Genomic DNA, 12,704 nt, shown 5'->3' on the forward strand with positions numbered 1-12,704 from the left:
CTTGCTAGGTGTTGTGTATGAGTCAGCAGTTGCAGCAGATCCACTCTATCTGAGGCTTTGGAGAAATCCACTGCAGTTAGGCTGTTTATCTTCCTCATCAATCAGCTTATTTTTTTAATTTCCAAATTGTCTTCAGATATTTCTTAATGAAAGAAAGAGGAAGAGTGGTGCCAAAAGCCTCTGTTGATTGTTTCCTTGCCGAGAAATTTCCAGCCCTGTGGTAACAGATTAGCTAATGCAGTTATTGCCCAAAATGTGTCTCTTCTCAGTTTTGTTCTAGCAAAGCACAACATTATGAAATGCACATTAAAAAAAGTGGAAATTACAGGTAAAAGTTGAAAATAGCTGTTTCATTTTTTTTTCAATATTTTTAAAGAGGACATTTGAGTCTCTAGTAGAGTATGTTAGTTATTCTGTCATTTAATATTTAATTGCCTTAATGAATAAAGAGTTCTCTATCACTTTACTTTGGTAATGACATAATTTGATACACTTTTTTTAGAAAGAAAGAAAATAAAGAAAACAGATAGTGCTGCAGTTCTTGCTGAGATCAAATAATTTTGAATTCATAAGTGCTTAATTGTTTGATCCAAATAATATTCCATGAAAGCATAAAAAAGGGCTCTCCCCATATAGGAGACTGAGTTTTCAGCACCTTAAAGTGAATAAACACTGTCTATAAAAACTTTTGTCTAAAAGTAGATGAAGTTACCCCATCTGGAGTGTTACTGTCTTCTCTGAAATTAATTTCCTAGATATCTGAATGCACAAAACCCTGATTGAATGATTCATGCTGTACTTTAAAATAGTGATAGGAAATTGTCAAGGCTGAAACTTTGCCATGACTAGGCTTCTTCCAACAGGAGTTAGGTCAAATTTAGTAATTCACAGGAAAAGACCTTGGCTCTCAAAATATGGGAGGAGGCTGTTTTAATGATTTCCATATTATATTCCATTGACTTTTTTCTGGTAATGGAAGAAGGCATGTATTACTTAGGAATTATGTTTTTCATTTCATGATATAAAATATAAAAATGTGTAAAATAAGACTTGAAATGCATATCCATGTATTCCCTTTGGCAGTACCTGAATTCATATAAACATATCACTTCCTACGTATGTATTAAGATCATGTCACTCAGCAGAAGGGACTTAACTGATTACTTACTAGTATTTGAAGGGTATAAATGCTGGGAGGCAGTGTGCTTCCCCTAATTACTGATTCCCTTGGCAGTGTGCTGCTGACTCACAGACCTAACTCCTTCTCCCTCCTTCACATGTATTTTCTTGGGTCAGCAGAGATAAAGGGAATAAATCTGTCTTTTCAAAAATGTGTTTACAGTCATCAGTATTAAGTGATGTAAATTTATATCCTCATATAAATCTTTAAGCCTAGATAATACAGCTTTGCCTAGGTCACAGCTTATCTTAAGAAATAACAAATATGTGAGTTACTCTTACCTGGTTATGAATAAAGAAACTTCAGAGAGCTACTTCTGGTGTAGGTCTGCTTGGACTCTTAGATGTCTCATGAAGTTTGAATTTGCTCCAAGGACATTAACAGGCAGGACAGTGTTCCTCAGTGAGTCAATCATTAGGATTTATGTTGAGTATGCTTTTCATATGTGCCTGTCTGGCATAAGAGTATCTGAAAACTCTGATTCAGTTAGTATTAGTCAATAATAATATCAGTAAATATCTGAATATCTAGCTGTTAATACCTCCATCAGAAAAAAGCTTGACTAGAAATTGTAATCAGTGTTGGAAGCAGGCTTTTTCTTGTATTCACAACTGCTAGGAGCAAACTGATACCGGTATATCCCAGTAACAAATATTTCTGATGGAAAAACACAAGTGTGGTTCCTTCTGCGGTACAACTGCAAAGTAAGTCACAGCTGCTTTTCCCTTGGCAGCAGTCATGCCAACCAGATGAAGTCCATGTTGTTACAAAGGAGTCTGTGTTCTTCTCCTTAATTACATCTTTATTGCACAGGTCTCTGTGTGGTGCAGCAGAGCCCCTTCGTACACTGAAGCTCTGTCTTCTGTCACTGCCAGCTCATTTGAGTTAGTTTGTGTCTTAATCACTTGTTTGTTTTAGCTTTTTGTTGCTGTTCTCTCTCATGCACATTTTTCCCAGTGTATAGAAAACACACAGAAATCTCCCTTAGGTGACAAATGTGGAAATTTTAGGAAAGTGTGCCAAAAAGAGTAGATATTAGTACATTTTTAATGCCTTCGTATCCACATGAGATGCAGCCGTCTTGTTGGCCCAGTTGTCAGCACGCATCAAATGATGCAGCTAGACAGGTTGGATGGGGGTGGACTGAAAAATACAGAATTTTCATAATGGGAATATGATGGGAATCTGATACTGAATGCTGAGGAGAACCTGTTTTTGTTGCTGTGGAATATTTGGTTTTGTTTTATTTTTAGTATCAGTGGATCCCAGTAAAGCTTTTGCTCTTACTTCAGCACCAAGTGAGGATACAGATTAAGCTTCCTTGTAGGGAAGGAAAAGCTGCTTTTGCTTGCAGCTGTTTAACTTTTTTTTTTTTTATATTCTGCCTGATAAGTTACTCTTTAACTGGTTGGCTATAATCAATTCCCTTTTTGAAATCTCCGTGGTCACAGCAATGCTAACAAGCTGTTAGCATTGTGGCTATCTATAGTATAGCATAGTAGTCCTGGGGACTGAAAAATTTCTTTGCTATTTTGAAACAAGACATATCAAGGCATGGATGTAAGCCTAAATTCAAATCCTCTCACACACTTACTATTTCAAAAATTTCCCATTTTGTTTTGTTAGTTGTGGTTTACTGTCCATGGAATGTGATGGAGGCAGCCAAATACCAAACATATATAGAAGTTTATCACATACATAAATTGCTTGCTTCATTTGGGTTTAAAAGCGTGTCACGGTTTAAGAATCTTGAACTTTTAAAGGAATGGGTTTTGAATGTGAATATTCTGTGATTTTTGTCTCTGCAAAAACTAGACAGCAGAAGAAAAGAAGTCTGATATGGATGGAACCAGTGGGCACACTGAGGGAAGAAGGCATCATTTAGCCTAATGATTCTTTAGAGCAGAACTGTGTAAGAGAAGTTTGCCAGATAGAAACAGGGATGGATATTCTTTAGATGATATCACTGCAGTGCTGTTCACTTAGCTGGGATTTGTACAGCTCCATGCAGACTCCCATTTGAGAGTCTCAGGTTGCTCTCTCAGGAAGTTGTGTTAATTAGTTTGATGATGCGACAATTAGAACATCCTAAATTCCAAGCAAATGTTTCCTGTCCAATAATTGGTTTTCAGTATTTCCTATCTTTCTTACTCTTTGTTTCCTACTCCTATCACATGTATGATTGCTCTTCTGGAACAGTTCCCTGCTGACTGAAATGCATTATGTTGTGCAACATCATAAGATGCTGTGACTTTCATTTATTTTAAATAATTGAATCTTTTTGGAGGTGGGACCTGCTTGCTTGGTTCTATTTCAGATAATTTGGGAAATAAATTCCTTTTGTGTCTGCTGAAGTCAATCCTCTGAGTATATTATGTTGCATGGTTCTTGGGCTTTCAGGAATGCTTTATGGAGTTGTAACTAAACTCTGAAAACTAATGCTATTAAATGATACAATGTTTATTATGTTGTTTAACTGATAGATGCCTTCTGATAAGGAAAATTAATTGACATTTGGTTTATAGTAATTCTGTAATTATGGTTGCTCAGGCATTCTTGCGCATATCTTGCTTAGTTATTTAACTTTCCTTAAAGTTGAGAGGCTAAATGCTTCAGTAATTCATAATGCTTATCTTTATGGTCTTCCAGTCAAGGACAGGGTCATTCATCAATTAAAAGAAACAAAGAGAATTTAAAGATTTATACAAGGCATTTAATATGAATATTGAGACCACCTCTTAAATAAAGAGAGAAACTGAGAAGCTTCTGGTAGCCATGACGACCACAAATCTTAAATTGGTCTGTCTCTTGAACTTGAATGTTTAGTTGTGACATTGAGCTTGCACATGTACACAAAGTGGGGAAGACTCTAAATAGCAACCAAAAAATTATCATGATTATGGAGTTGCACACTACCCTTTTAGCTTTCAACATCTTCTCACCCTTCTCCTGCATTTTTGTGCACTGTTGACAGTAATAGTGTGGTGGCTCCTGTTTTTTGAAGGAAATGTGGTAGCAATCCCTAGAATGAGATGCTAAACTAAGCTGCCATACAGAGCATTGATAAGGAGTCAGTGCTCTACATCCTCTTCCTCAATCTGCTTTTGAATTTATGAAGTTTCCAGTTCCCTTTATATAATCATTGTGTGTAAAGAAATGTAGTGTTGCTTACTTGTTTACCTTGCTAAAGAACTTTAATGAGAAAAAGCTTATTAAAAGAGGGGGAAGGTTTATCCAAGGGATTTTGCCTAAAGATAGGTGCATTTTTGCCTCTCTAGGCAAGTTGTGATATGAGAACAGTGGGATGCCTCAGTGCACAAGTGGCCCAAGGCTCATCCTTGGTGGGAATATCTTCCAACTACGTGTGTCTACTCTCAGGGAAAGCACAGAACAGCACAGACATTCAGTTTTATTACAGTGCACTGAAACTCATACAGTGAGTTCATAGAAATAACTTGAACTGATCTATGCAATCACCTGAGCTGTTTGTTGAAACTGAGCCAGATGAGGGGTAGGGACCAGTTGCAAAATTGGATGGAGCCCTATATTAAGAGTTGAAATATTTGGTTCTGATGAATTTGAAAGGTCAAGGAAAAAAGAAAGCATAATTTGTCACTGGAGGGACATGCTAAATGTTTGCATTACTAGTTCAGTATTTGCTTAAATTATAAATTAGTTCTAAAATTATTTTTGTCATTGCTTCATTTTTTTACTGATTTAGCTTCTTTCCCTAATGTCTTGCTAGTGATTTTGGTTGGTAAATTTTCAGAAGAAGTACATTCTGTTTTGTATGGAAGTATGATTTGAAAATGAGAAGTAGGCAATGACAGGCAATATCATGGATGTCCAGCTTTTAAAAGTGATTTGTAGAACTTAAGATTGAGTACTCTCTATTAATAAAAGGGTTATCAAGGGTAGCAGTTGTACAATTGAATTTGTGATTTTTTTTTCATTGGAGTTTGGCAGTGATCATTAGTTTTTCATACAAATTGCTGGAATATATATTCTTGTATTTTCATCACAAGTTAACGCGGGTCTTAATTCTGAGGTAGAATGACTTGTAGACTTCTTGTTCAGTAACTATAAGGTGAGCTCTACTGCCCACGTGTCCATTATTAAAAATGACTATTATAATTGACTCTTAGTCTCTGATAAGTATCAAGCATTTTAGCTGTGGAATGGAAGCTGTACACTTGATCATCAGGTAAAAAGTAACTTTGTTTTTTCTGTCCTGAAGTGTAATGAGAGGCAGAATTCACCAGTGACTTCCCCAGGATCTTCCCCTCTTGCACAAAGAAGAAAACCTCTTCCAGACCCCCTGCAAATCCCACACATTAGTCTTCCACCTGTCCCTCCCCGTCTGGATCTGATTCAGAAGGGAGTAGCACGGTCACCATGTGCCAGCCCAACCGGGTCACCAAAGGTAAGTGTTACTGGGACATGATTTCTGGATAGAAGAATTATGAGAAAATTGCATCTGCTTTTTTTTTCTAGATGAGCTTCTTGTTTGTTTTGTATAGTGGACTGTTTCAAACCTTTCCATGGATTTACTTTTTCAGAATTTTGCTCTGCCCAAAAGAAATTTAATTCCTTCCGGTTTAAAGAAACTTTAGATTAGATCCACATTGATGAAGTCTCTTCTCTTTCCATAATACATCATGTAGTTAAATGCTTTTGGCTGCATGTATTGGTCAAATATGACTTCAGTTTGTCTGGTGATTATATTGGACATTATGTGGTCAGAATTTTAAAGATGTTGCAGTAATGGATCAGTTCTGTAACAAACTCTGATTAATGAAAATAAATAGAAGCTAAAGTTTCCTGAAAATAGATTTAAAGGTCATTATCTCATTAAGATTATATGTTTTCCTTTTATGATGATTTATGTTCAATTTCCAGTGTCCTTACAAGAAAAATATGTGCAGATACACTGCTTTCAAAACCTTAAATGACACTAGGACTCAAATTTCAAGGCAAATAATAATGACTCTCTAGCCAATAAGATTGTATGGTATGTTTTGTAAAAGTAGTGATACTAAAGATTCAATGATTTTTTGAGTGGATAAGCATGAAAGAGAGCAAATACTGTTTGTTGCTCTCTGTAACAAGTTGATTGTTTTATTGTAATTGCTGTATAAAGAGAGTGAGTTAGATTAAAAATTTTTCATTTTTATATAAATAATTCAAGTTCAGGACATGACTTGAAACCTTTGTGCTTATAATAATGCAGTTTGAAGTACCTTGTTTCTTTTGTCAGATTTTTACTGTAAGGTTGAAAATTAATATATTTTAAGATTTTAGTGGCTTATAATTTAGAAGAAAAAATAGAAGTTTGAAGAGTTTCTGTAATCTTCTTTCCTAGCTTCCTATATTATGCAAATGAATTTATAACACATTGAGGATATATGCAAAGCATATGCAACATCCATTAAAAATTAGCTTTTCAACTGGTTTTTTTGCAAAGTTCATGGCTTTAAAAATAGGTAAACCAGGAATAGTATTAATGCTGTTTTAATTTTTTGAAAATGCTTTTCCTGGGAAAAAAAAAATTGTGGTGTGCAAGGGAAACAAGATGGGGAAAACAAAGAATAATCTCATACATTAAAAAAATATATATTTAAGAGAAAAAAAAGATTATTTAGTCCTGCCAAAACTACTCCTTCGGGTAAAAAACCCCACAACTTTTCTATTTTGCTCAAGTTAAAAACTATATTTTATATCTATAAGGTATAGCAAAAAATCTGCATCAGGGTATTATTTTTCTGTGTTGACAGTGAAAATTATTTTACTTGACTAGCAAATGAGTTAAACACTTTTTTAGTTAGTTTACTTCATTTTGATATGCACTGGCCTGTAGGTAGAATAACTTTATTTTCAATTCAGGTCACGTGTTTGAGGTACTGCTTGAAGAATAGTGCTGGGCTAGGCAGTGAAGTGAGAGCAAACTGTTCTTACTTTAAAAGTTCTGTGACCTCCATTTCTTTAAGTGGTAATAATATGCAGACTTACTGAAGTCCAAGAAAATTATACATTCCCAGGGAAATAATCTTCCCTGCATTTGTTATGGTAGCTGGAGATAAAACATTTGTAAACACCTGACCCAACTGTTACTTTGTAAATTGCCATTAGTAATTCAGTCATAATGAAAATGTTTTGGTTTGCTCAGATTTGTGCAGCTATGAGGTTTTTTTCATTATTACCTGGGTTTCAGACTTTGGTATTAGCATATATAATTTTAGACCAGATTTAACCATTTGTGATGTAATTAAATTCTTAGAAAGCAAATATTCTGACAAATGTTGCTTGCAGATAAGCTAATTGCAAGTAAAACTACAAACTAATTAGGTTACTACCTGAAAAACTGAGCTGCAGTTCAAATAGATTTGGCACTCTAACACAGTGGATGTCATGTAAAGATTGGAATCATCCCTAGGTATATAATTAAAAATGAAATAATAGTTTATTCTTCCCCTTGCTCTGTAATCCTTGCTTTGCTGTCAGTGAGTTACTCCTCTGGGATTTTATTTTGTTTGGGGTTTTGGGTTTCTTTTCCGCATCAGGAAGCCTGTTTTTTCCAAACCCTCCATGGAATTTATTTCAGCAGATGAGTAAGTGATTCAAATGATCAAAGCAAAGAATACTGGAAAAAACTATGGGTCAAATAAAACTGCCTGAGTTAGTTATCTTTTCTGCATCCATTCCTTGCTTGGGTTACTCATGCAATATCAGAAATGGGACATGCTTTCTGCAGAAGGGCCAGGTTGTCTGCAGAGTGCCAGCAGGGTCTGCCATAACCTCCTGGCAAGTACCGCGCTGGTGCCAAGAAAATATCTGTAGGAAATGATGAAGCCACACTGGTCATGAGCATCATTCATGCCTCTGTGTAACTTTTCTTTTTTGTACCTTCCTGTGCTGTCCAGTCTTCTCCCTGCATGATGAGGAAACAGGACAAGCCTTTGCCAGCGCCGCCACCTCCTCTGCGAGACCCTCCTCCGCCGCCGCCGGAGCGGCCTCCCCCGCTGCTGCCGGACAGCCGGGCGGGCCGGCACCTGCACCACGCCGAGGGCCTGGCCAGGGAGCAGCCCGTGCCCCTGGAGGGATGGTGTCCCAGGGACGCCTTTGGCACAACCCAGCTGGCCGGCTGCCGTGGCGCGGGCGACGCGTCCCCCAAAGCAGGACTGACCGCCGTGTCCAACGCCAGCGGGAGGCACGGCCGCGGCAGCTCGGAGCAGGGCTTCGGGAGGAAGCACAGACGGCACGAGCTGCCTGCAGAAGGTGCCAAGGTAATGGCCTGGGAGTTTTGAACTTTCTATTGTTTCTGGCACTGACACCCAAAAGAACACTGCTTTTGATCTGAGGCCTTGGAGAAGGCTTCCAGATTTGAGTGATGGAGTTGGAATTGCTGGTGTGTAGTTTGAATAGAAGTGATTTCACATGGTTGAAGGGTTTAGAATTTGGGGTTTTAGAATATAGTAGTAAGTATGGAACAAGATGGAGGTTTCGGGCAATTGCTCTTCTTCCTTCTTGTTCCTTCTTCTTGATTTTATATAGTAGTTTCTGGTTGGATACTGCACTGCACATCACAAGTGTTTGGTCATTGGGTCAAAAGTATAAATAATACAGATATCAATTCTTAATTGAATAGTTAGGCTTTAAAAGACCTTGTAACAAGATACAGCTCCATGTTGTCATTTTTAGCTTGTTAGCTGTAGCACTCACTGTGTTGAATCCAAAATTCACACCCTGCTGCAGCATTGTCTTGCATTGGCTAACACACACTGTTTATATTGACCAGTGTTGATTTGTGGTTCCTGACTATATTCTGTTGATGCTTAATAATAAGCTACTCAGAAAGAAACTATTTGTTAAATGCTGTCATTTGTAAAGCAACAGTACATGAGGGTCAGAGTTAAAATTTTTACATAAAACCATCAAAAATATCTTTGAGAGAATATTCTAGATTTGCTATATTCTTCTAGTAAGTTATCCACATAACAATGTATCTCTGTATGTTGTAATAATATAGCATTTTAAGGTCACTTTGGAACTGTCCTATTGCAAAACTGTATGCATTTTCTGATGAAATACTAGATGTTCTAATTAGCTCTGTTTTAGGTGAGGTGAATTCTGGCATTTAGCAGCTTCAGGCACTTGCAGAGCCATTTACAGCTGGTCAGGCTTAGCTTTGAAAAGAGATCAAAAGGTGATGTCCTAAGAAAAAATTCCTAGTTCTGCTCTAATCAGTTTTATCAAAGCAGCTCAGTAATTTATTCATAGAGGTTATTAACTCAAAGCTGCTGTCTTTGTTGGCTTGAAGACTACATGACTCTTGCTTAGATGGATGAATTTGTGATTAAGTCATGGAAGTTAGAAAACATTTTTTTTTCATCTATTTGCTTTCCCCAGGACCACAAGCTATTTAACCTATCTCCAGTTAATTTTTTTTTTGTGTGTGTATATATAGCAAATATTTTCCCATATATATAAATATATATGTATGTATGGGGTTTTTGGTTATTTTGAAAGTATGTTACTGAAATTCAGTGAGAGGTGTTGACATATGTGACAAAAGGTACTTAAGTCATCTATGATGCTATGTATAATTGGATTATTATTATATAATTCTTTTCTCAGTATTGAGGCAAAGTATCACAATTTCACTTAGAACTAGGCTGTTATTTAAAATGCTGCAGGTTTCCTTCTGATTTTAAAAGGATTCTGGGTTTATATCTTCAGCTGTACCTTCATGAAGCATTCTTGTGGTCTAGCACAGTACTGAAGCTGATGGAATGAATGCTTCTCAAATTAGAGCACCTAGTCAATGCGGAAGTGTAGTCTGAAGAAGTTTACAAATATAGATCTTTAACCAAGAGCTGCTTGAACTATCATCTTCAGATTGTAGATCTATACCATTTAATTAGAGGAAGTAGCCCTGAATTACCATTCCAGGCTGTATTTACATTCATGAGGGAAACATGGAATGAATTTTCTTCTCTGATTCATATATCAGTTGTAATATAAACTTTTTGCTATTGGTAGAAGCCAAGAATTTGGAGGACAATCCTGTGGGTAGAGGATGGATTCTGGCAGACGCTGTATCAGAGTTTTAATAATTAATATGTTTAGCATGATGTTCAGCATTGCTTTGCCATTACACGTCATCTCTCTCACTTCGCAATCTTGAAATCTTAATTTTCCCCCAAGCAGTTCAGCTGTAACTGAGTGTCCGTCTAGTAACTGGCATGTGAAACTTCTTTTGGTGAAGTTTTAAATTAACATGTTCTACAGCTCCAAAATGGGGTGAGCTGAAACAGGCCTGAGAGTCACTTCAGAGACAGCTCTGTGGTGTGAACTCCTGGGAAAGCCTTTACCCAAAAACTTCTCAAAGTCTGTTGTGTAATACCTAGCTTATGAATATCCATGGTGATAGGAGATACCCATTGTAATACTTGTGTGATTTTTAGGTTTTTTCAAATGGTCATCTGATAAATGAAGAATATGATGTCCCTCCACGGCTTTCACCTCCTCTTCCAGCTGGCTCCATCATCCCTAGTATAAAGTAAGCTAACTTTATCCATAAAAGAAGAGTGCTAGTCAATGTTAGATAATAGCACCAACTTTCTGGTGCTAAAAGAAAAAATGGAAAAAAGAAAGAAATTAACTAATGTAAATTGGTATGTTTTCCATGAATTTTAATGTGCCTTTACAAAGGAAATGTAAATGGTATTGATTAAGTGGGAGCAGTCCTAATGTTCATTGAACACAGCATGTTTGTATAGGGAGAGAGGATAAATTGTGGCAGATCTTGCTCACAGGCATTTGGCAGTGAGAGCAGATACTGTCTGGTTTGGCTTCTATTACTACAGGAGAAGTGTGGTCAGAGCTATTTATCACAGGAGATGACAGATTCTAGGGAAAATGCTAGGGCTAAAAAATGTGTTCCATCACTGTTCTGCCCCTAATCTAGTCAGGCTTTCTGAGCTTTTAGTATGTGGAGCTTTATCCAGGGTTCAGACTATCATCTCTTATTTGTTGTGGCTGAAAAACAAACAACCCAAACCATCTTATATCACTTTAAATATGATCAACTTTCCTGAGTTTCAGAATATGGGAAGATTTGTCTTTTCAAGTGCAGACTACTGTAAGTCTTCCAGCAAAATGACTGTTTATTTTTTAAATAAAAATGTTGCTGTCATAGCAAGTATCTTCAGACTGTGAATGACACAGGATTTTGTACAGAACAAGATATATTTAAAGTTGAAAACTTGGAAGTCCTATAATGTGGTTTGTCCTTTTTTTGTGTTTTTGTATAAGGAAATTGGGGCATAACACACTGCTATCCTGCAACTTCTTTCCAATGTTCTGCTTGTGATTCTTGCTGTTAAGTAATATAATTGGACAGTCAGTTCATATTAGCCTTAAGAACTTTTTCATTCCATTTTGTGTTCAGTTAGCTTTAATATAGAAGACAAATATATTTCAGCATTTTATTAATATACTGGGTTTTTTATTCCTGAGCACTACAATAGAGGTGCAGTGGAGCACTAACTTTTTTATTTAGAAGCCTGTTCTCAGGTGGAGCAATTGCTGAGATTAAGTTCTCCATGCCTACTTTTAGTTCAGAAGAAAATTTTAGAATATTATCCAGACATAGCCGTAAATAAATGTCAGGATGTAACATGATGGAGTAGGGTCTCACAGGAGTATCAGTTGGATACCTCATGTAATCAGTGTCCTTCTAGTCTACTTATTTCATAACACAATGCAAATCTAAAGAGGGGAATATTCTTATTTTTATATTTCACAGCATGGAAAAACATCTTCCTTCATGAGAATCCCATTTTTTCACTCAGATATTTGCAGATGTAGCCTAGAACCAAAATACAGTGTATACACAGAGCATTGGGAAGTCCACACAATATTGTAACAATACGTACAGGCACAAATTCCATGTCAGGCCAGTCCAAAGCTAGAATGCGTGACTTCAGCTTGGTCAAAAGAAATTCTTTTATTAACTGAAGACTTCTAAATAGAAAACTGATGAATTCCGGGAAGAAGGAAAACCTTCATTTGTGAAAACAAAACTCTGTTGATTTTTGAGGAAGAAATTAACTTTCATTTCTATTTTGGCTTTGTGCTTACACCTTTTTAAAATTACACAGGCAATTTTAGCTTTTAATTTTTAGAATGGAAAATTATCAATACATAACATTAGGAGCAAGAAATTAAAATTATCTAATTACTAAAATATCACATGGAATTACTCTTAAAAATAAAATTGATCATAGTATGTTCTTTCTTTAAACACTAATATGTCTGGTTTTAATTTATTTAAAACTAAGTTTTTGTTACCATTAGGAAAAATGCCAGTAATCTATAATACTGTATGACAATATGTAGGTGGAAAAACTGGGGAGGAAGGGGGAAAAAAATCTTTAAAAACAACAATTTCCACCAACCACAACAATTGCTTTCAAAAAAAGTAACTCGAATAATACCTATCATGATTTATTTGGAAATGTCA

The 12,704-nt window shown here is 36.3% G+C and overlaps 1 protein-coding gene across 3 annotated transcripts in view; it reads left to right on the forward strand.

The window, feature by feature from the left end:
- The window catches only part of CBLB (Cbl proto-oncogene B), a 128,708-nt gene that overhangs the window by 96,097 nt on the left and 19,907 nt on the right, over window positions 1-12,704 (forward strand). For all 3 annotated transcript variants that reach the window (XM_033052688.2, XM_033052689.1, XM_033052690.1), the window contains exons 11-13: window positions 5,418-5,603; window positions 8,101-8,463; window positions 10,645-10,739. In XM_033052688.2, coding sequence (XP_032908579.1) covers window positions 5,418-5,603; window positions 8,101-8,463; window positions 10,645-10,739 — 644 coding nt within the window. The remainder of the gene's footprint in view (window positions 1-5,417; window positions 5,604-8,100; window positions 8,464-10,644; window positions 10,740-12,704) is intronic.

This window comes from Catharus ustulatus, chromosome 2 (assembly GCF_009819885.2).
Source record: "Catharus ustulatus isolate bCatUst1 chromosome 2, bCatUst1.pri.v2, whole genome shotgun sequence".
Taxonomy (NCBI): Eukaryota; Metazoa; Chordata; class Aves; order Passeriformes; family Turdidae; genus Catharus; species Catharus ustulatus.